Raw genomic sequence first — 21,568 nt, forward strand, 5'->3', positions numbered from 1 at the left:
TGCAATCCGGCTTAGTGCAAAATCTGAACAATGTCCATATAAAAATATCTCTCTTGGTTTGTGGTTGTTTCCTTTTCAGAGCTGGGTCGGGTTGGTATGCGGGGAAAGGAGAAGGCATGTAAGCTATGTTATCTGTTTGTCATCACAAGAGGAGCCAAGTGGCAGGCCATGGGCTGAAGCACATCCGGAGCACTGGGGTGGGCCTTGGAATTTCACAGTAAAGACTCCTCGATAAGGAAATGCAAAAGGGTGGGGGTTGCTGAGTGGCTTGGGCTTCTGCTGCTGGGAGGAGAGCTGAGAAGGGATTATGGTTTCCAGAGCCACCAAATAAGGAAGGACATCAACTTTCTCCATTTCACCCAAGTGTGGATGTCAGCAAGTAGGGCAACTTAGCCCATATCATCTTAGTACCTTCTAAATACGGTTTTCAAAGGACCAAGGCAGAGCAGCTGGTGGCAAAGCTAAGTGGTATGTATCACCAGGAAATGCTTACGCAAATGAATCAAATATGTCCCCCTTATTATAATTTCTAATTCTAATTATATTGTGCATTTCTACTACTACTGTGGTACCCTTCTCCATCAACCTGTAGGGTCATTTTTATTTTACTCATATTTTAGCCATTTCTTTATATATGTTTCCTTAATACTGTAATTTCTCCCATTTAAAAAATACTTTTCCATTATTTTACCTAGAAAAGACAAAGCAGAAATTGCTTTAAACATCCCAAAGTTATTGTGACCCCAGCCTCCTCTCCTGCCCTGCCCTGCCCGGTGCTATTAGTCCAGGTTGGTGGCTCCGGACTGTTAAACCAACCAAAACCAGCCCCGCAGGGAGTCGTTCAGTTGTGCCTCTAGAGGCCGTTTCCGTGCCAAACATTCCTTTTCAGTGAGGGGAGGTTTTCATCTCCTGGTAAACAATCCCCAGCCTGGGCACAGCCAAGAAGGGTGCCTGTCCCTTTTCACAAACTCCACTTAGTCCAGAGCTGAGTCCAGCCCCAGAGGCGTCGGTCTGCTCTATAAATTCTTTTGTGAAACTTGAGAGCCTCTCCTCCAAGGAGAGCAAAGATCTTGGAGAGGTTACAGTTTTCCTCCTTGCGAGAAGATCTGCTTGTGTTGGCAGCGGAAGAGTGTGTTTTCCAAACAGGCTCCTCCCTTTCTGTGAATAAGTTAGAGAGCACAGCCGTGCTCCTTGACTGGGAGAGGTCAGATCGCCTCCTGCAGGTCTGCGCCGGCAACAGGCGACCGCCTGCCTGCGGGGAGTTTCTGCCTACAGCGCCTCGGCCTCTTCACCAGGCGCATGCGAGGGGCAGGGCTCCACTTCCGGAGGCTTCGAAGGCTCAACAGGCCTCAGCCTTACAGTGGAGTTTGGGGTGCGGGTAGGAGGAAGGGATCAAAAGAATTCTGGAAAAGAAAAAAGAAAGGACGGAAAAGATTGTGCACCCCTGTGGTACCCTCCTCCATCAACCTCTAGGCTCATTTTTATTTTACTCATATTTTAGCCATTCCTTGATATATATGTTTCCTTAATACTAGAATTTAGGAATGATGTAATAAGTCACCCCCTGGTGGAATCTCAGAAAATCATCTTTTTAGTACAAGATGTCATCTTAGTGACTTGCCATAAAATGAAGAAAGTCAGCTCTTGGCTTATTGCAAGATGCAGTGTCAGCATTTGCATCCTATTGTAAAGCACGGGCTATGGACCTCTGGATTCCTGAGGGTTAACCTGTATTCTGACTTTCCTGGGGATGTAAGGGAGCTGAACCAGTGTGTACTGACTGATGCTCGTGTTTTCAGGTTCTCATCAGAAACATCTCCATGCCATCTCCAGTTCCACTGGGGCAGGTGGCAAGAAAACAGTCCTGGGTGAGCCACTTTGGACAAGTGTGTCCTCTTTGCCCAACCTTTTTCCCAGCTGGCTGTACCAAAATCCAAAGCAGCTGAGACAGCACTGCCCACAGGAGCCATATTCTGTGGCATTCCTGTGGCTCCAGGGAGCCTCTCAGAAATGCTGACTGTTGGGGAGCTATGCCAGCAGACTGGCCACTCCCTGGCTCTGTTCTCTCCCTCTGACCCCAGGCTAGAGCTGCTGTATTTTTTTGTGTACTTTTCATTAAACACACATTTCTGGACTACATGCTATGTACCAGGGCTGCTCTAAGCACTTGGCGTACATCAGTGAGAGGAATAAACCTCTCTTGCTTAATGGAATTTTATAGTGTTCCTGGGAACTCTATAAACAATTATTTTACTAAAATGTTTTCATCATGTCTAAGTTTTGAAATGTACAAAGAATTGAAGGAATAGTACAATAGTACACCTGTAGGTGCCACAGCTAGATTTACCAATTAATTGTAAGTACTTTATAGTTGTATGCTTTCTCCACACACTGCTATTTTTTGCTAAACTATGCAAAAGCACAATACGTCATTCCTAAATACTTCAGAAATCAAAAACACATCCTTAAGATTAACAACTTCTTGGCCAGGGATATACCTCAGTGGCACAAGCGCCTGCCTGGCAAGTGCAAGGTCCTGAGTTCAATTCCCGGCACCAAAAAAAAAAAAAAAAAAAAAAGATTAACAACTTCTCCTACATCATCACAAAACCAGTATCCTATATAAGAAAACTATTATTAAGTCAATAATACTGTCTAAAACTCCATCCATATTTCTCCAATTGTTCCTCTGTATCCAGAATGACAGGATCCAACCAAGATCCATGCTCCTGGTTGCATTTAAATGGAACCATCCTTTGACTCTTTTTGTTTCGTTTCTAGTCATTGACCCTTTTGAAGAGCCCACGATAGTTGTTTTATTGAATGTCCTACATTCTGGATCTATCTGAATGTTGCCTCATGATTGGATTCAGGTTAAACATTTTTGGCAAGAATTTTACATAAGTGATGGTGTGTTTTCCTTGTTGTCACATGTCAGGAAATGCATGACAAATTGTCCAAGAAGAACAAAGTAAAGAACACATGTTGCAGGAGTAAATTATATACATACACATATACATACACATATAACCTCTTCAGGGGTCACTTGTTCTGATATTGTAATTAAGGTACTGGATTAGACCATGTTAAAGTCTTTTTTACTTTCCAAAGTAAAAACTTAACAAGTACCTATGAAAAAGGTTTTGAACCAGCAGAGGGGGCAGTTTATGGAGGTTTCAATGGCAGGAACTTCAATTTTGGCTTTTCCCCCTCTTTGACTAGCCAAAGTCATTATAAAAATTGCTCAAAATGTGTTCTTCATGATGATGCTCTTTCGAATGACACAAATAGATTGAACTGCCAAGATTTAGGTAAACCATAAGAAACCTGTAGTAGGATTCTAAGCATCAGTACGTTTGCAAAGGGAAGTGTTAAAATAAGAGGACACCACCTGTCCAAGCTTGGCCCTTCTTGATAGCAAAGGATTGGATCCAATGCCTACTCAGTGTTTCCTGGCCCTAAACTTCTTGCCAAATAATTTATAGATAATATAATAATAATTTATATATATATATATATATATATATATATAGTTAAGACGTCTTGGACCATTTTGTCTTTTATTAAGAAAGTCCAAACTACATCAAGGAAAATTTTTTTTCCAATACTTCTTCTTGAAGTCAGAAGTTGCATGTTAAAAATAGTTCTCCCTTCCTCTAATAAAAGGCTAAAGATGTTAAATGGATTTTCTTCTATGTTTTCAGTCACTGAAGCACTTATCTCTCCTCCCAAGTGGATTTTCTATGTAATTGGATGTGAAGTAATTCCAAAGTTACCTCAAAATCTTTTCAGAGTGTTGCTATGACAATCGGACTTCTTTTAAAAAGCCTGCTTCAGTCCAAGCTACCCATCATCCATTGTCCATTCAGTCAAATTTCATCTCACGAATTAAATTTAGCCTTTTAGAAAGCTGAGGGGGAATCATTATGCATTCACATCTTTAACTGATTCTCTCCAACATCCCCATTCTTCTTGAACTTGTACTAAACAGTCCAGGCATCCTTATCGGAGCCTCAGAATGCTGAGTGTCAAAGGCTCTGCCTAAGACTATGAGAATTAGTGGAGGAGGCCTAAACAATAACCTATTGTTTGGGGAAATAAGAATTTTGAAAGTCACTGACAGCCCTTTCTGACCACTTATTGCAAAAGCAACACTTTCACAAGGATTCTCTGAGGAGGATAAGGGAGAAGGCCTTATCAGAATCTCTAATCTTGGGGTTATTTAGCAAACTCGAGAAGTTTGGAAAGTACATTCAAAATTGTCATTGCTTTGATATGATTTTGGTTCCAAGTTGGTCTTGAAATTTCTACACGTTAACAGAAGATGTAATATTTTTATGTTTATCAAATGGAAGCCTGTCTTAAAGATAGCTGACATATACCAGGCTACTGAAAGTTCCGTAGACCATTTCTGACTTTAGAGGGTATGGAGAATCAGCTTTTCCAGCTACAAATAGTGCAGCAGTTATGAATGCTTATTTCTACCTTTTGATTAATTTTGAAGCCCCTATAAAACCTGGGGGCCCTAGAAATCATTTTGTTCAAAGCTCCCTGTTTATAACTTCAGCATGTGAAATTGTAAGAGAGGAGAGGACTTGTACCGGCCAACACCGCAAAGCCAAGATTAGAAGCCAGGTTTCCTGACTCCTCCTCTTATGCCCTTCACACACACCTACCATTGCTGTGGGCCTCCCTTCCTTGAATTGTGGCACAAGGGACATGTTACATCGCCTGCACTGTTTCCTTAACTTCTTCAGTAAAACTGTAAGCTACAAGACAGTAAGAATGTTTGTCTCTTGTGAACAATGAATGGTATGTCTCAGTTCTAAAAAAGTGGCACCCAATAAGGCTTAATAAATATTCAGTTTTTTTTTTCCAGTGCAGGGGTCAAACATAGGGTTTGGAGCATGCTAGGTAAGTGCTCTACCACTGAGCGATGTCCTCTGTTTCCTTCGTTTGTTTTGTTTTTGTTTTAAGTGGTGCTGGGTATTGAACCCAGGGTCTTTGCTGTGTCCCCAGCCTTTTTTATGGTTGATTTTGAGAAAGGGTCTTGCTAAATTGCAAAACTGCCCAGACTGGGCTCGAATTTGCACTCTTCCTGCCTCAGACTCCCAGACTGCTGGGATTATAGGTGTGTACCACCACGCCCAGTGTGAGTGAGTAAATTTTGTGTGTGTTTGTTTTCTACAGTCTTAGTAAAGATAGAATAAAAATTGCTGAATTGTCTATTATGTCAAGGATATACATTGTATATAATGTATTTACATACATATTCATTTAAACTTATATACTGGAATGAGACTCTCAATGCTAGGTGAAACTAGAACCACCTGGAAAATTTTTTTTTAGATACCGATATCAAATTCTAGGGACTTGGCTTTCATTAACTGGAGTGAATCTTGGGCATGAACGTTTTAAAAAGATGGAGTTTACAACTTGTTTCTAAAATGCACCCAGCATTTAGAGCATCTGCCTTAGGGAATGTTAGTGGAACTCAGTTTCCCAAACCCAGAAACCGCACTTGTTAAGGTTAGTTAACATTTCAAAGACTTTAATAAACTTCTCTCACTCCACAGGAGGCAACCCCTAGCCCTTCACCTCTGATTAGTACTAAGGGATTGTTAATTACCATTAGAAATGGTGCCAGGTATTTCTGATTAAAAGAGGATGGAGATGTGTGGTTTGGCTAGGAAAGATTATAAGAATCCTGTGGTGTCTCAACGAAATATTTATTTAGCCCTACTATGGGTCAGGCACTTTTCTATGTCTTTAAGTGTCCTAAGCCTATAGGGAGTGGTAACAGCCTCAAACCTTCTGTTACCCACACACAAAAGTGAGCTGAAATCAGTTATTGAAATGTAGTTTCATTTGCTTCAAGTAAACCATTTATGCTAGACAGTGGGCTGGGCTTCGTTGAATTTACAAAATGACTCATGTGATTGTGCCTGTTCACTCACGTGAATTAATATGCATGGCAGAATTCATGCTAAGACATTCCTTACTATAATAAGGCGCCTGCTATAAGGTCTGGGAGCAAGATCCACAGCCTTCACCTATCTCTAGCGTTTGAAGGCCTCCAGTATTGCAAAAAAGAACTTTCCAGTATGGAGAGCCCAGTTGGATCGAAGCAGTTTGTATGAAGGTGCAATCTAGAGCCCCGGGTAAAAGCATTTTAATCTCGATCCTGTTCTTTGAGAGGAGATGAAGGCAGATGCTATAATTCTACCTCAACATCCCTAGGACTTTTCTGCGTTTCAGATATATGGTTTCATTTCTAGCTGGCAAGTCAGGGAAAACAACCTTACACCTTGTTTACTTCACTTTTATGATCCCTTTTGGCATTTTCGAACATGTAACTGAATCATGCTTGGCTGTAAGGATGCTTGGATTCCTGGGCAGGCTCAGTCAGCCACATTTCTGAGCCAAGGAAGGTGAGCAGCTGCTGGGATTGGAAAGGCTATTAACAGAGATGGCAAATGAGCAATTATAAGTGCAACAGTGAAACAAGGCATTCTGCAAGTCAGAATCTGGCTGCAGTCCTTGGGGCTCTCTCTTCCTTTTAGCATTCAGTTGGGTGTTTTAAGGGCAAGCATTGTTACCAACAATAAAATTTTATGTGCTACAAGTGCCTTCAATTGTAGCAAATAAAAGTGACCATTAAAAAAAAAGTGACCATTGTGAAAAGCAGCCTATGTTGTTCATAAAGGGAGCGTGTTTAAGTCAGAGGTTCTGTATCCATACCTGAAAATCATCTAGTTCTTTAAACTAAAGAATAGATTTGTTTGTAGTGATAGAAGATATCTCCAAGACATACTGTGGAGAAGATAAAGATCAAGGATCACATCAACACTCAGGAAGATCTCAACTAAGCAGCATTCTCTTTGTATTATTTTAGCCTTACACAATAATGTATTTATTACTATTATAGTTAAACTGTAGTAAGAGAAGTGGAAGTCTGAGTAGAAGTACAACGTCTTATATTTCCAATTTTACACAAAAGAGAAAATTGCCTTTAGGCCTGAGTTATGGTACATAAAGCCAGGTGGTGTGTGGATGCCATTTTCAGTCCCTGGGTGTCAACAATAGGTGCTGCAAGCCCCAGTTCTCTACCTTTTACTTTCTCTGGCTATAAATAGGGTTATAATTCTGACTGCTTGTCATTTCACTGTAAAACTTTTGAGAGCAGAAAGAAAGGACTTGTGAGGCAATACTAGCAAAGCACGAGGATCGTTCTCCTGTTCATTCTGGTGATAGAGGTTGATACTGCATTGCTAAATAACTGGCGATTCAATGAAAGACTGTGTTGTTTTCATTTATTTTAGTAAGGAAAGTTATGCCCAAAGTTGGAACTATAATAAATGTAAATATAGAAATTTCAGAATTTATCCACTAGGTAAACTGTGATGGAAAGGAAATTTCTCAAAATTAATGAAAAGGAACTCTCTTCTAGTTGATGGTTCATTTATATAAGTCTGTGAATAAGAATTCTTTTTAAAATACAGTTTGTCTTATGTGTTGTTCTGGTCCTAAATGTATCTAGAATCTGTTTTTGAAAAGCCTATCCCCTCCTGTTTGATGACAAACTTGATTACCATGAGAAAAGATTGGCCTGGTAGTGATTTTGCTTATCAAAGCTCACTCCCTTCTTTAAATCAGCCCCATTCTGTTACCTCTCCTGCAAGTGTTCATCTCTGACAAACTTTGTTCAAGTCTTCTTGGAGCCTCTTGCATAAAATCAACCAGATTTGAGAAATAATTGAATAACTGGAGAGGGGGATAAGGTTTTGTTAGCCTTCATCTTATTTTGCAACCTTTCAGGTGTTTTGAGCACCCAAGACCCTTTCACAGTTTTGTTTGGGCTTTGAGTGACTCTGGATAGAAAGTGCTCTAGGAAACCTGATCTGGGCTCAAGGATTTTCTGTTTCTGGTGGCCAGAATCAACACTCAACCTAGCACCCAACATCTAGCCCTGTATTGGAAGCAAGTTACTTAAATCATGGTGTCTCAGTACCCCTTCTGTAAAATGAGACCTGTAGTCTTACTTAAACTCTATGGGCATGAAACACTCTGGGATTCCATATTTAAAATCATTAAACAATCCACGGTCCTTTCTCAAACAAATTTCCCCACACTCTCCACAGTTTGAGTCAGGACTAGAACAAAAGAGCAAAAGAAATGAACTGTAGGGAAATCTTACATGGCTACTTCTTACTCCAAGAGACCAGAGGAAATAATGTTAGCTGTGTCCATCTCTAAGAAAAGACTAGATTTCCTTTAATTACCCACCCACTTTCAGGACAGAACATTAAGAAGCCAGAAGACATGATACAGGAAAGGGTCCCGCTTTGCCTGTGCTTTGGTTTTAGGTGTCAATGTCTATTTCTGAAAGTTCCAGGAAGACCATCCTCCAGCTGATTGCTTTAAGGGGAAAATGAGAATGACAGCCATGTTTGTTGAGTTGTGTGTTTGAGGAGAGACAGACACAGGAAGGTCAGCATCACATCTTACCACTCCCCTTCTCTAGTACTCCTCTTCTCTCACCCTTGTTTGTTTTCTTTTACTGGGAAGATATAAGATTCCAAATAGCGGGGGCTGGGGATTTAGCTCAGCGGCAAAGCGCCTGCCTGGCAAGCGCAAGGTCGTGAGTTCGGTTCCCGGTACCGGAGAAAAACCAAAACCAAAAAAACAAACAAACAAAAAAAAGATTTCAAATAGCTTTGAAGATAGTAATCTCAGTTCCTCCTTGAACTATAAAAAGACGTAAATATTTTTCATGATTTAACACCTTAGAGGTAAAAAATCAGAAACAGAGGTCTTTTACACCTCTCTCCAAAGTGAAGTTCACCATCCCTCTGGCTGTGTCTCAAATCTTGTACAGAATCACCTTGGTGCTTTGAATAAGACAGATGTCTAGGTCTTAACATAAATCAACCCAGAATTCCCTGGAGTAGGGCTTGGATATGTGTGTGTGTGTGTGTGTGTGTGTGTTGCTAAGTATCTCAGGGTCTCACAAGCAGTAAACAAGTGCTGTACCACTGAGCTATACTCCTATCCCCGAATCTGCATTTTTAACAAGCTTCACAGCATTTGACACCTGTATCTTAAAGACCTGATCAAGGTCATGCTGTTGCTAATAACTGGTCTCTATCTCTGGATTACTCTGATCTATTTTAAAGAAAAAAAATGCTGCAGTTAGCATGTTGTTTTAGTACACAGTATGTGCTAATTATGACCAGTGACACCATAAAATAAAAGTGCATTGCTGAATGCTTTCAGTTTCTTATAATGCTGGTAAGGTGGCATGTCATGGGGCCATTTTAGCCCCAGACATCACTCCAGAGAATTCCAAACAGATATAGACGAGTGCCATCAGGACCCAGATCCTTTCAGCGTAGGCTGTTTACTCATGGGAATAGGATGTCCTAAAGCAACACTTCCCCTAAGTGAAACGTTGATAAGTCTGGTTATCAGAAAGATATTACTGGGAGTGTGATAGGCAGGGCATTCACATTTTCTCGATAGGTCAGTCATGAAGGCTGACAAAGAAGGAAAAAGACCGGTGATGTGGTGCAATCTCAACAGACAGCTGTCCCCTGGCTTCTCGATAAATAGGATGACTCACATTGCTGAGCGGTGTGCTCACTGCCGAAGGAATGGCCCTCTCACATTTCTTCCTGATTCACATATTCAGTGGGGCAAGCTTGTCATCCCCTCCTTCTTGGGCTTCCCAGACATTGAGTCTGGAATGAAAATTCACCTGCCTCTGAGTTGGCCACTGGTGGGGGGAGGGCAGTTACTTGGGTTCCCAGGTTGGAAGATTATCTCACCCAGCCCAAACTATATAAGCTGGCTAGGGTGGAGAAGTGCAGCAGGGCTCACTCCAGGGCTTTATTCTACAGGAGAAAAACACACAGACTCGCAGCCGCCAACATGATGGTGCTGAAAGTAGAGGACCTGGTATGTAAGACATTATTTTTCCTCAGTGAAAACTGGTTCATCTTGGTTTTTATTTGTCAGTTGAAATGCACTTTTCTTTCAAGCAAAATGTCATGTGTGGAAAAAGTTGGTTTATGTGATAATAATAGTGAAATTGGAAAAAAAAAAAATGGAGCTGCCAGTAATGATTTCTGTGCATATTTCCTACTTATTATCTTCTCCTTTGGTTTTGTTACCATAGTGTAGGATCAAATGTAGCTATCAAAATGCCTTAGAGTAGATGATGTTTTAGTGCAAGAATACGTGGCTGGACACTTTATAACTCAAGGCTAAGAGTTACCAAAATCACTTAAAATGAAGGAATTTTAAGTAAGTAGAGGGAGTTTGTAACTTTCGTGGGAGAAATATGATTATGTGGATTAAAAGTAGATTTAAGTGTATCAACCTCACCTAACCCTTGATTCACCAAGCAAGTAGCTCAAGCACCTGAAGATGACCCTGGCATGTCTGTAGCTGGTGTTGCAGCCTGGGATCTGAAAGCACACTGCCCTGCATGGGGTGACTGGCCTTAGAGAAGGAAGAACAGGGCCATCCCGAAGCATCCTCTGTAGAGAAAGACTCCCCAGGATGTGTACCGCTGCTTCTGACCCTGCCATCTTCTCTTGTAGGTCACGGGGAAGAAGAACAGCAATGAGGAGGCAAGGGAATTCCTTCCTGAGGATTTCAGAGATGGAGAATATGAAGCTGCTGTTACTTTGGAGAAGCAAGAGGATCTGAAGACTCTTCCCGGCCACCACGTGAGCCTGGCAGAGCAACAGTGGAAAAGCGAGAAACAGCGAGAGGCAGAGGTAAGCACCTTCTGGGGACTCTGCTAGTGGAAGGTTGAGGTTGGGTTGGGGCAGGATGTGACAGGGAAGGAGAGAAAAGAGAAAAAAACTAAACTAAACCTTTCCAAAATGTTTCTTTACCAAATTCTAGCCCATAAAGTGGCAGAGGCAGGGTATCTAGAACAGGTTTGGAGGAATACTTCTTAGACAAGACCACGACCTTTGAATGGTCAACCAATGGTTTAATATGCTCTGATCAAGTTTTGATTGAAAGATAAACTTGATAATTATGTGTCATGAACTTCCAATGCGATACACTGTCTACTTAATCCCAATCAAGAGACCTCTTTCTTAATAACATGGTTTTCATTCTATGGATCGTTGTTAAACTGTGTCTGTTATTGTTACTGACATAATCTTTGTTGCTGAATGAATTTTCATTACTTACTAACACAGGTAAAATGGATACTACTTAGCTGTGGTCCTGGGACAATCTGTTTCAGAGACCCTAATTAGTGGACAACCTTAAAGAGAATGGCATTGATATTTCAGAACACAATATATATTATTAGATTCTTTTCAGTTAAAAAAATTAATTTTTGAGCATGATAAAGAATTCTACAGAAATCTGAGACTTGCTTATGACATTAATTTCAAAATCATAACTTACAGACTAGATGGTATCTCCAATTAGTCAAGGGTTGATTCTATAAGCAAAAGAAGTAAATATGAAGGCACTTAGTTGAAAATTAGATCTCTAAATCCTTGAATATAAAACCACTAAATTGAAATCAAAGGTTTATTTAATTTTTTTTGCTCAAACTGCTCACATACTTATCTTAGACCTTGAAGATTTTGTTTACACACCACCAGAATGCATCAGTAGAACTCACTCTATTTTTGAAATCTAAATTTATTTTTTAGCTCAAAAAGAAAAAACTGGAACAAAGATCAAAGCTTGAAAATTTAGAAGACCTTGAAATAATCATTCAACTGAAGAAAAGGAAAAAATACAGGAAAACTAAAGTTCCAGTTGTGAAGGAACCAGAACCCCAAATCATCGTAAGGCTCGTTTGACTTTGCAGCACTGCACATCAGATGTTGCCCTGCAGGGAAGCAGTTATGGGTGGAGGGTTGCGTCAAATGTGGAAAGCTCGTAATAATTTTCACACTATTGTGGGCACTTTAGACAGAACCTGTGGATGTGCCTCAGTTTCTGAAGGCTGCTCTGGAGAATAAACTACCAGTAGTCGAAAAATTCTTATCAGACAACCATAAGCCAGATGTCTGTGATGAGGTAAGGCTTATAAAAAATACTACAAAATCCAGCTCATTAATTCTGTGTTTCTGATGCTGTAGTGCAGCCTTGTGATTGTGGTGCCAAAGTCTTTCTACCTGAAACAGTTTCCGCAGCTGTTGCCACATACGCCAGCAGCAGAACAAGAGAGTGCAGTGGTCCTCCTAACACTGCCAACATTGTGTATTAGTGCAATAGATTACGCGGCTTGTTGTGAACATATAATTTTGGATGATTTTTCCTTTGTCATTAACTTCTGAGATTTTTGAGATAGAATTTTAATAAGGCAAAGCTGAAGAGCTACTTTTGGAAAAATATAATATTAGCATCATCAGCAGCAGACAGGGAATCTAAAGACTAGAGCTCAAGTTCTAGTTTTATCACTACTTGACTACTTTATTTTGAACAGTTCATTTGCATTCTATCAGCCCTATTTTCCTTTTTTGCAAACACAGGTCTTGCAGTAAAATAATGTTCCAAGTTATTTCTGTTTGAGTAGCCTATTAGCTCATTCCTATGAAGCCAACTTGCTGAAAGTCACTAATTTTTTCATATAAGTGACGCCATTAAGTGAAACAGGGGATCACACCAAAAAATGAGTCTCCCATTTTCTTAGAAATGAATTAGGTATTTTTTGATAGCAGCCTAGCAACACCTCTAAATGGAAGAACACTGGATGTGTATGGCAAATATTTCATGAACAAGAATGGTGCAAAATATAAGACAGAGAAATGTCAGCATTTACATAGTTTTGAAGTTTTAAGTCCATATTCCTCTGTGTAGACCTTTGAGCACTTACAAATGCTTGGGGTGGGAAGCTCAAATCACAGTTGCAAGATAATTGTTCTAATTCTGCAATTCTAACTAAGTTTGACTTGCTAGGTCATAAAGAAGCACTTGAGTTTCTGTCAGTCAGGTCATGAGATTCCTCAGTTTCATGTCTTTTAAAGGATTACGCACATTTATATATGCACTGCTATCTCCTTTTTAAAAACCTCTGACAGTATAAACGGACAGCCCTCCATAGAGCATGCTTGGAAGGACATTTGGTAATCGCGGAGAAGTTAATAGAAGCTGGAGCCCAGATTGAATTCCGTGATATGGTAAATATATTTCTTTGCTTGGAGATGAGCCAAAGTAAATAGACTATATGGAGCTCTAGAAACCCTACAATGAAAAAATGGGCTGATTGGATTGAAATTGATCTGAGAGAACTAGGCAAAACCTCATTTCTCCATACAAAGGAAAGTTGGGAGATGGGGCCAGGTCATGTGGAAAGTATTTCCCATACATAACTGAAAAGGAAAGAGTTCCAGAGAAGAGAAGGATGTAAAGCTATGGAACAGAATTCAATAACCTCATCAAGGAGTTGGGTCCTTATGAAGTCAGTAGCACTATTCAGAAGTAATACAGTGAACACTTGCCTTTCAACACCTCTGCCTTCCATTACGCACAGCAGCCTGCTTTTTGCCCCTTGGCTGCCAACAAGGATACAAATTTTTTAGCAGCACATTTTATATGTTAGGTGCCAATTGCTATCGATGAGATTTGGAGCTAGACTGCATACTGAATGAACTGCATCTAAGGAAAATAGCTGCTATTCAGACCTTAATAATTCAACTACTGTTGCTTTCTACAAAGACCGGTATGCAACCTATTTTGTGAACTGAAGACTGAGCTTGGAGAATGCTTCATTTATTTAAATGGAGCTCAGTTTGACTTCATGGCAAAGTGGAAAATGAATAGCAAAGAAACAAACCAAAAACAAAACAACTCCAAAGGACTTAGCCAAAACTGAACCTCAAACACAATGAAAAAAAGCAAAAGAACAAATAATAATAAAGATTGCATGGAAAGGCACCAACACCATGAGTGTGGGACTTGGAAGGCCAGAGCAGTGAGATACTAAATAGAGGAGTGAACCCTACCTATACAACTCAGTGCAGTGCAGCGTGGCTACAGTGATGACAGCTGCAGGCCAAGGCTGCTCCAGTGTATTCAACCCCAGGGAACCAGCAAGAATAAACGGGCAAAGAGCAACAGGGTTGACAGATGAGGTATTACATCCAGATTAAGAGTATTTGGAAAGGGACTTTTGTTCTGCCAGAATTTTTAAATATGCATGTTTAGAAATTTTCAATGTATTTGAAAAAAATGGTTCAACGTGAGTTTGCCTATCTATTTTGCTACTTACTATGTGTCCTTGGGCAAAATGTGCATGGCAACACCATTTCATACTTTGCTGGATCAAGATATTTGGAAGTTCTAGCACCATGTTGGTAAGAGGAAACTCTCAATAAATAGCTTTTTTTTTTTTTTTTTTTTTTTTGGTTTTTCTCCAGTACCGGGAACCGAACTCACGACCTTGCGCTTGCCAGGCAGGCGCTTTGCCACTGAGCTAAATCCCCAGCCCCTAAATAGCATTTTTATTCTTTTAAATTTTGTTATATTTATTGAGAGCCTCCTAATGTTATACACATATGCACACAAATACACACACGAGTGTGCACACACATAGTCATGGTTTACAAGGACATGTGGCAAGTACCTTCAACTATAATAGTTACAACTGACCATCTGATGAGGATTTCCCAGTGCTATCATAGATACCCTAGCAAACCTGCATTCTGCTGGGCCTTAGAAACCACGTGTGAATCCCTTGACTAGGTTCTCTTTTACATTTTTCTGTCCTTTTCTTTTCCCATATAGCTTGAATCCACAGCCATCCACTGGGCGTGCCGTGGAGGAAGCCTGGATGTTTTAAAATTGTTGCTGAACAAAGGTGCAAAAATCAGTGCCCGAGATAAGGTATTTCCCCTCCCAGCACCCACCTTCCCTCTGCCTCCTTCCTCTCACTTCCTAATCCCACCTCTCCACTGAGGTCCCTGGAAGCCCATCTCGTGTGGCCACCCTAATCACGTTCCCCCACCAGCATCTGCCTTGGGCTCTGGGACTACTTTTGGGTCACAGCCAGCCAAACAGCAGTGTTTTCTAATTTTCCAGCTGCTTAGCACAGCGCTTCATGTGGCTGTGAGGACCGGCCACTATGAGTGTGCGGAACACCTCATTGCCTGCGAGGCAGATCTCAACGCCAAAGACAGAGTGAGTAGCCTACAGTACTTGTAATCACTCAAGCAAGCCTGGGTGCCCTCTCAAGAGCCACTTCCTGAAGGCAGACCTCCCACTAACCTGCTTACTTTGCCTCTGTAGGAAGGAGATACCCCTCTCCACGATGCTGTGAGACTGAATCGTTATAAGATGGTCAGACTTCTGATTATGTACGGTGCTGACCTCAACATCAAGAACTGTGTAAGTGCTTGGACAAGAAACACCACTTGTGGGTTTTCTAATTGCCAGACTTTCCCAAATAATTAAAGTAGTCCCACAATAGTAATATTTTGAGGGATCTACCATTGGTTTAAATGGCCCTGTCCATATGTGGCAAGGATTTGGCAAAGATTTGGGTCAAATATTCAGAAATACAGGAAGCCATCACTACGGCTGTGACTTCCGTACCTAATACAGCACATAATAATTCTTTTAAAATTTGGTTTTGAAAATAAAAGATCGTCAAAGTCCTGACCTTCACAAATATCTGTGTTGAAGTCTAACCTGTCTTGGTCGTTTCTGGCTGCCCTGAGTGTGGAATAGTTAGGAACTGATACACCCACCATTCCTTGAATGGACTAAAATTCCACAGTAGCTCATGGACCAAATGAACTAAAATTAGTTGATATTTAAGCTGGGTAATTCAGAATAGTCCTTTTCTCCTTATAACTACGTTACATGTCATCACTTTCTTCTAGGGGAGCCACGCTTTTGCCTGTGTTTTTCAGACAACTTCTTTGCATCCTCCCCTTGGATTTATCTTTAAATGTCTCAAAATAATTTCCTATATTAAGGTCCTGAAATTTATGCTTAAGTACAAAAAAATTAATTTTATCAGTAAGCGGGAATGTAAGCAACTTTTCCAGATAGTCTCAGGTCCCCCAAAATATCATCTAATAGAATCTTTAAAGATACCATCAGGAGGAATGGGTACAATTTATGGAAAAAATATTTTTAAACATTTGAATGAATCTCTTTATAACAAAGAAAAATGTCATCTTATGAATGCAAATAATTTCCTTCCCTTATTTGAGTCATTGTAAGACTGAGGAAAATATATTTCATCATAAAAGAAAAAAGAAAAGCAAGAAATCTGGTTTGGTGACAAGAAAGAAGAAGGGTGATAAGTGAACTTGGTTGGATAGGAAATGTGGGATGCTTCATACTGAATACTGTGGTTGATCTTGCTTAATGATTTAAACTACCAGAAAAGGCGTAGATTCAGAGCAATCAGCAAAAGTGAAGAAAATAGGAAGATTTTTTTTTCAGGCAGTGAGACCTAACCAGTAGACATAAATAGCACAGAGATATGGGAAGAGTATGTAAGTACCCAGAAAATAGGGAGATAACTTTCAGTAGAGAAGAATGCAAGGAATTTGTGGGAGACTAGTCCAAAATAAGCAAACAGGGCTCACACTTCTGAATTATCAGTTAGCCCTCAGCAGAAAGGACTGGGAGCTATTAATGTCACTGACTCAATAGATTGACATTCCCTCTCCAGAAAGCTAGTGGATACTATCTTAAAGTGTATTTGAAGCAACATATATTTTACCATTGTCCAAAACTCAGTAGTCACATCCACAGTGTTCTTCCAGAAAGTCTCTGCAGAAGAGAAGAAGTTCCAAAATGGAGGTTATAGAACCACCAGGTCTAATGTCTGTAGTGGCCAGGTAGCTCACCTCTAAATGACACAATCAAGTGGCTCCTGGGATCTCTGCACAGGACCCCAGGGGTAGCTTTTTCCTTGTGGAGTCCACTGTTGCTCTGTGGAGTCAAAGTACTGGGTTGCCAACTTTAATTTTGTTTTTCATAAAGGTCACAAATTCACTTGAGAACTCTCTTGATGGTCAACCGTTGCCAATGAAATAAAATAATATCTAATCTTTAAAAAAACTTTTCTTAGCTGGGTGTATTAGTACACGCTTATAATCCCAGAACTTGAGAGGCTGAGGTAGGAGGATTGTAAGTTCAAGATCAGTGTGGCCTAGACAGTGAGACTATTTCAAAGAGAGAGAGAAAAATATTTTCTTAAAATGCATTGCTTCTAATTTAGGTGCAAACATAACAGAAATGAACCAGTTTGAATTTTAAAACTTCTGGTTTGTGATAGCTGAGCTAAAGAGATAGTTCTGAATGAATAGAGATGGAAATATTTAAAACTTCGCATATCTAAAGACAAGAATTGAGAAGTGACATGGTTTTAATATTTACAAATATCTTGAGACATATGCATAAGGGAAACAAAACTTTGTCTCAAAATTATTTATTCATACATGCTATTCCGTAAACCCCAAGAAAATTACATTTCTCAGAGATGTGCCGCGTAAATCCTGAGAAGTGAGAAATCTGCTCTCAAGGCAGTCACAGCACCATAGTGACACTTGCGTACTTAAGCGAAGGTACTCATTTATCCCCAGTCCTTATCAGTTCAAGAACTATTTTCCACGTTGATAGGGTCAAAAGAGATATTGCCATCTCCCAGAGCCCATTTGGGAAGCGACTGTAACTATCTACAGGTACAGCTTGACTTTCAAAGTAATATGAGGGCTCTTACCAGTTAGTGTCTAAGAACCAGGAACTTTCCCCGTACTGGAGTAGTCCTGCAATGGGACTAATCTAAAATATCAGAACCATTTTTGTGAGAAACAGTGAAAGGCTTCTTTGAATATAAACTGCAAATCACTGCTAGTGGAAATCACAGAACATCCCGATCACATACTCCTCATTAGCAGACCCACTGACCGGATGCAAACTGATGGGTTCCTCTGGCCTGCAAGTCAAATTTCCTCCTCTCTTTTTAACTAGGCTGGGAAGACCCCGATGGATCTGGTGCTGCACTGGCAGAACGGAACCAAAGCAATATTCGACAGCCTTAAGGAGAACTCTTACAAAACCTCTCGCATAGCTACATTCTAGGGGAAACTTTTATCTGTAGCTGCTCACTGGCACTTTGAAGGGATGACCCAAAAGAAGAGTGAGCAGCCATAAAGCCCTGCTTCTATTATCAACCTGTTATGAAGATGTACCTAATGAAGTTTCAAGAGAGCATGGGTTTATAGGGGTTGTTTCCTCTAGTGAAATTCACTCTATTTTATTTATTCCTGTTTATTTACTTTTATGACAACAACATTCAGACTTTCATGAGCATCCATTTGGTGAGCAAAACTTAATTTATCTGTAACACGTTCGGCGCCTTCCTATAGCTAGTTCTAAGCCATGTGAATGAGCAGTGCAGAGATTTGCAGGTATTTTGAAAGGACAGAGGGGATTACTGCAGGAATACTTCCTGCAGAACTTTTAATGTTGACATTTGCATGAGCAGTGGAAGGCATTCAAAGGAAAGGAAGCAAGCGACTGAAGGCGATTCTGTGGTAGGGAAGTGAAGCCAGCATTTCATTGTTGGGCCTGTTTTGTTTTTTGCTTGGCCAAATGCACAGGGCACCAAGGGGAAAGAATGTCAGGAGCGTATGTGCAGGGCAGTGCAGGGAGCACCTTTATGCAGAACTGAGTTTAATCTAAAAGGCGAGAGAAATGCAAACTGTAAATGTGCAGATGTATATTGTGTTGTATTTATATTTTATATTCATAATAAAAGCAAATAAACTCTAAAGGTCTACTTCTTTCGTAACAATGGCGAGAATGTCCCATGTGGAAAAGGCAATCGAGAAGGGCTTTCTTTTTCCAAGTTTCTTAGATTAGAAGAAGCTATCCTGTAAAATAGCACTCTCAGCATTTAATGTGTATGAAGATGACCTAGGGAAAAGAAAAATAAAGTCTGTTAAAATGCACATTCAGATTCAGCCGGTATCAGATGAGACCTGGGAGTCTGTACCTCTAACAAGCTCCCAGGTGATGCAGAGGCCTTGGAATAATCCTGAGCTGCAGGACTGAGGACCATGAATACACTACACAAAGAAGCTCGTCCTTCCAGCTCTAATGGTGTGGAGAAAGTGACCCCTGGTGGTCAGAAGGACTCCTACAAGTTAAAGGTGCTCCCTAGAAGTTAACCCTAAGTATTTGGACTCATTAAGCCTGTGGACAGAAGCTGGCAGGAGTACAGGCTTCCCATAACAATATACCAGGTCAATGGCTTTTGACCTCCAGTGGAGCTGTTTTGTTGCCAGGTGCTAAGGTACATGCCAAGACCTTTGACAAGAAATAACATTGTCTGTGTCCAGCCCTCTTGGAACAGATAAATTTTAAAAAGATAATTAGAAACAAGCATATGGTGTCATTCTGTGGCAAGCACAGTGAAGGAAAAAAGACACAGCATGCTATGGATGTCTAACATCTATCTGATGGGAAGGGAGGAGGTTTCTAAAAAGATTTCTTTGAACCAGGTACAGTGTGGCACATGCCTGTAATCTCAGCTACTTGAGAGACTTAGTCAAGAGGATCACAAATTCTAGGCAAGACCTGGCAACTTAGTGAAACCCTGTCTACAAATAAAATAAAAAGAGATGGAGATGTAGCATTGTGGTAGAGTGGTGAAAAGATTTGGTGTTACCACATATAGCAATTTTCACTAATAAAGATGTAGAGGGCATGTGGAATGATATGGAGTAAATCTCATGAGAAAAAGGCCAACTCTTGGTCAGTTCTGCTAATGGGCAGCATAAATACTTGAGGGAAAAATTCCAAGTTTCTGTCATACAAGTAGTAAATTTTGATAAGGCTCTTGTCTTCCCACGGAGCCAACTCTTTGCCCACAGTCTTGTAACTTGTGTTTCCTTTCAGTGGGTGTCACGTCCCAGTGGCCAGTGGAGAAAATTGGAAATTGAGGGGCTGGGGATTTAGCTCAGCGGCAAAGCGCCTGCCTGGCAAGCGCAAGGTCGTGAGTTCGGTTCCTGGTACCGGAGAAAAACCAAAAAAAAAAAAAATAAAATTGGAAATTGCTCTTGACTTTCTCTTCACCGTTCCTTTTTAAATTAACCACCAAGTCTTACCAAGAACACTGTCTAAGTAGCTCTTTAATCTGTCCATATCCACAAATCCTTCAGTGGCTTATTGTTACCCTTAGGATGAACTGAAAACTTAACATACTTCACAAAATCCTTAAAATCTGGCTGCTGTTGACTCTGTTCCTTTTTGTTTCTGACTCTCTTCATATCTCTACTTTTCTAGCCACCTCTAAATTTCAGCTCTTCTGAATTTTCAGGTCCTTAAAGAATCCAGCCATTGGCTCCTAAGTTTTCATGTATTGTGCCAGCTCCCAGGAAATCTTCCTTCCTATCCCAGCCCACTCTAATGCACTGAAAAATTTCTACTCATCCATCTCCTTTGGTTTAGCTCTGTATCTTCCCAGAAGCCATTCTCTAACCTACAGATTTTGTTAGTTTCCCTCAAGTGTGTTTCTGTTGTACTTTATTTTTTCCTATGCTGGGGCTGGGGATTTAGCTCAGCGGCACAGCGCCTGGCTGGCAAGCACGAGGTCATGAGTGTGATTCCCGGTACTGGAAAAAAAACAACAGAAAAAAAGAAGAACCTATTTTTTTCCCATGCCACAATATCATATTGTTTTACCTCTCCTCTTCACAGCCAATGGAAGATTTTCCCCTCTTCTCTTATATAAGCAATACATATTCATTAAGTATTAAGTCAATGTAGAGATAATAAAGAAAGCCAGTATCACCAGTTACCCTAACTGCATGGAGTTATTTCTGTGCACATTATGTGTAGGCACTGTACATTTATTTTTATAGCTTTTTCAATTGAATAACTTTTAATAGAGATCTTTATAGATAGCATTCTTTTATTTCAATGTACACTGGATCATTTAATCCTGTTGTTATTATTTAGGTTTCCACTTTTCCTTTATTTTAGACATTATTGTAGTGAATACTCTATCCCTGCACTCACTGTACCCAACCAGTTATTTCTAAAGAATGAATTTATAGAAGTACTTTTTCAGTTTTAAAATTTTTATTAGTACATGTTTTCAGTACATAATATTCATCATGGGGAGTTGGTACATGTATGTGACACTTATTTCTTCATCCCTTTCCCCTCGACCCCTCTCCCACCTACAGAAGTATGTATAGGGTGGGTACCAAATTATACCTTCTTCCACGACGTTACTTTCTCTCCTGGTCTTCAAAATACTTGTTTTATAAATCTTTTTATCTTTCAATCTGATGAACAAAACAAATATTTTTTATTTTTTATGTTAATGACCAGTAAAGTTCACCATCTTCATGTTTATTGGACACTTTTTTAAAAATCAACTTTATTAGCTCAGTTTTCTATTCAGTTGAGTCCTTTTGAATCCTGTGTGTGTGATGTGTTTATCGAGGGTGCTCTGTAAGGAAATGAGAGGAACAGGCCAGAGAAAAAAAGAGGCAAAGATGTAGTTTCAGGAGAAATCGATCCTCAGCCTAATCCCCTGTGGTACTCAGGACCA

The 21,568-nt window shown here is 40.2% G+C and overlaps 1 protein-coding gene across 2 annotated transcripts; it reads left to right on the forward strand.

Annotated features, from left to right (window-relative positions):
• The first annotated feature begins 9,632 nt into the window (after nt 1–9,632).
• Ankrd1 (ankyrin repeat domain 1 (cardiac muscle)) lies at nt 9,633–18,778 on the forward strand. Of its 2 annotated transcripts, XM_005385837.2 has the most exons (9): nt 9,634–9,957; nt 10,605–10,784; nt 11,688–11,825; nt 11,953–12,060; nt 13,065–13,163; nt 14,770–14,868; nt 15,064–15,162; nt 15,271–15,369; nt 17,974–18,778. In XM_005385837.2, exons 1-9 carry the CDS (start codon nt 9,931–9,933, stop codon nt 18,082–18,084), a joined length of 960 nt encoding a protein of 319 aa, XP_005385894.1. In that variant the 5' UTR covers nt 9,634–9,930; the 3' UTR covers nt 18,085–18,778. The 2 variants fall into 2 exon arrangements, with proteins under 2 accessions (XP_005385895.1, XP_005385894.1); XM_005385838.2 differs by lacking the exon at nt 13,065–13,163 and having other exon boundaries at nt 9,633–9,957.
• The last annotated feature ends 2,790 nt before the right edge of the window (nt 18,779–21,568 follow it).

The sequence above is a fragment of the Chinchilla lanigera genome, unplaced genomic scaffold (assembly GCF_000276665.1).
Source record: "Chinchilla lanigera isolate Chin_1 unplaced genomic scaffold, ChiLan1.0 scaffold00024, whole genome shotgun sequence".
In the NCBI taxonomy this organism is placed as follows: Eukaryota; Metazoa; Chordata; class Mammalia; order Rodentia; family Chinchillidae; genus Chinchilla; species Chinchilla lanigera.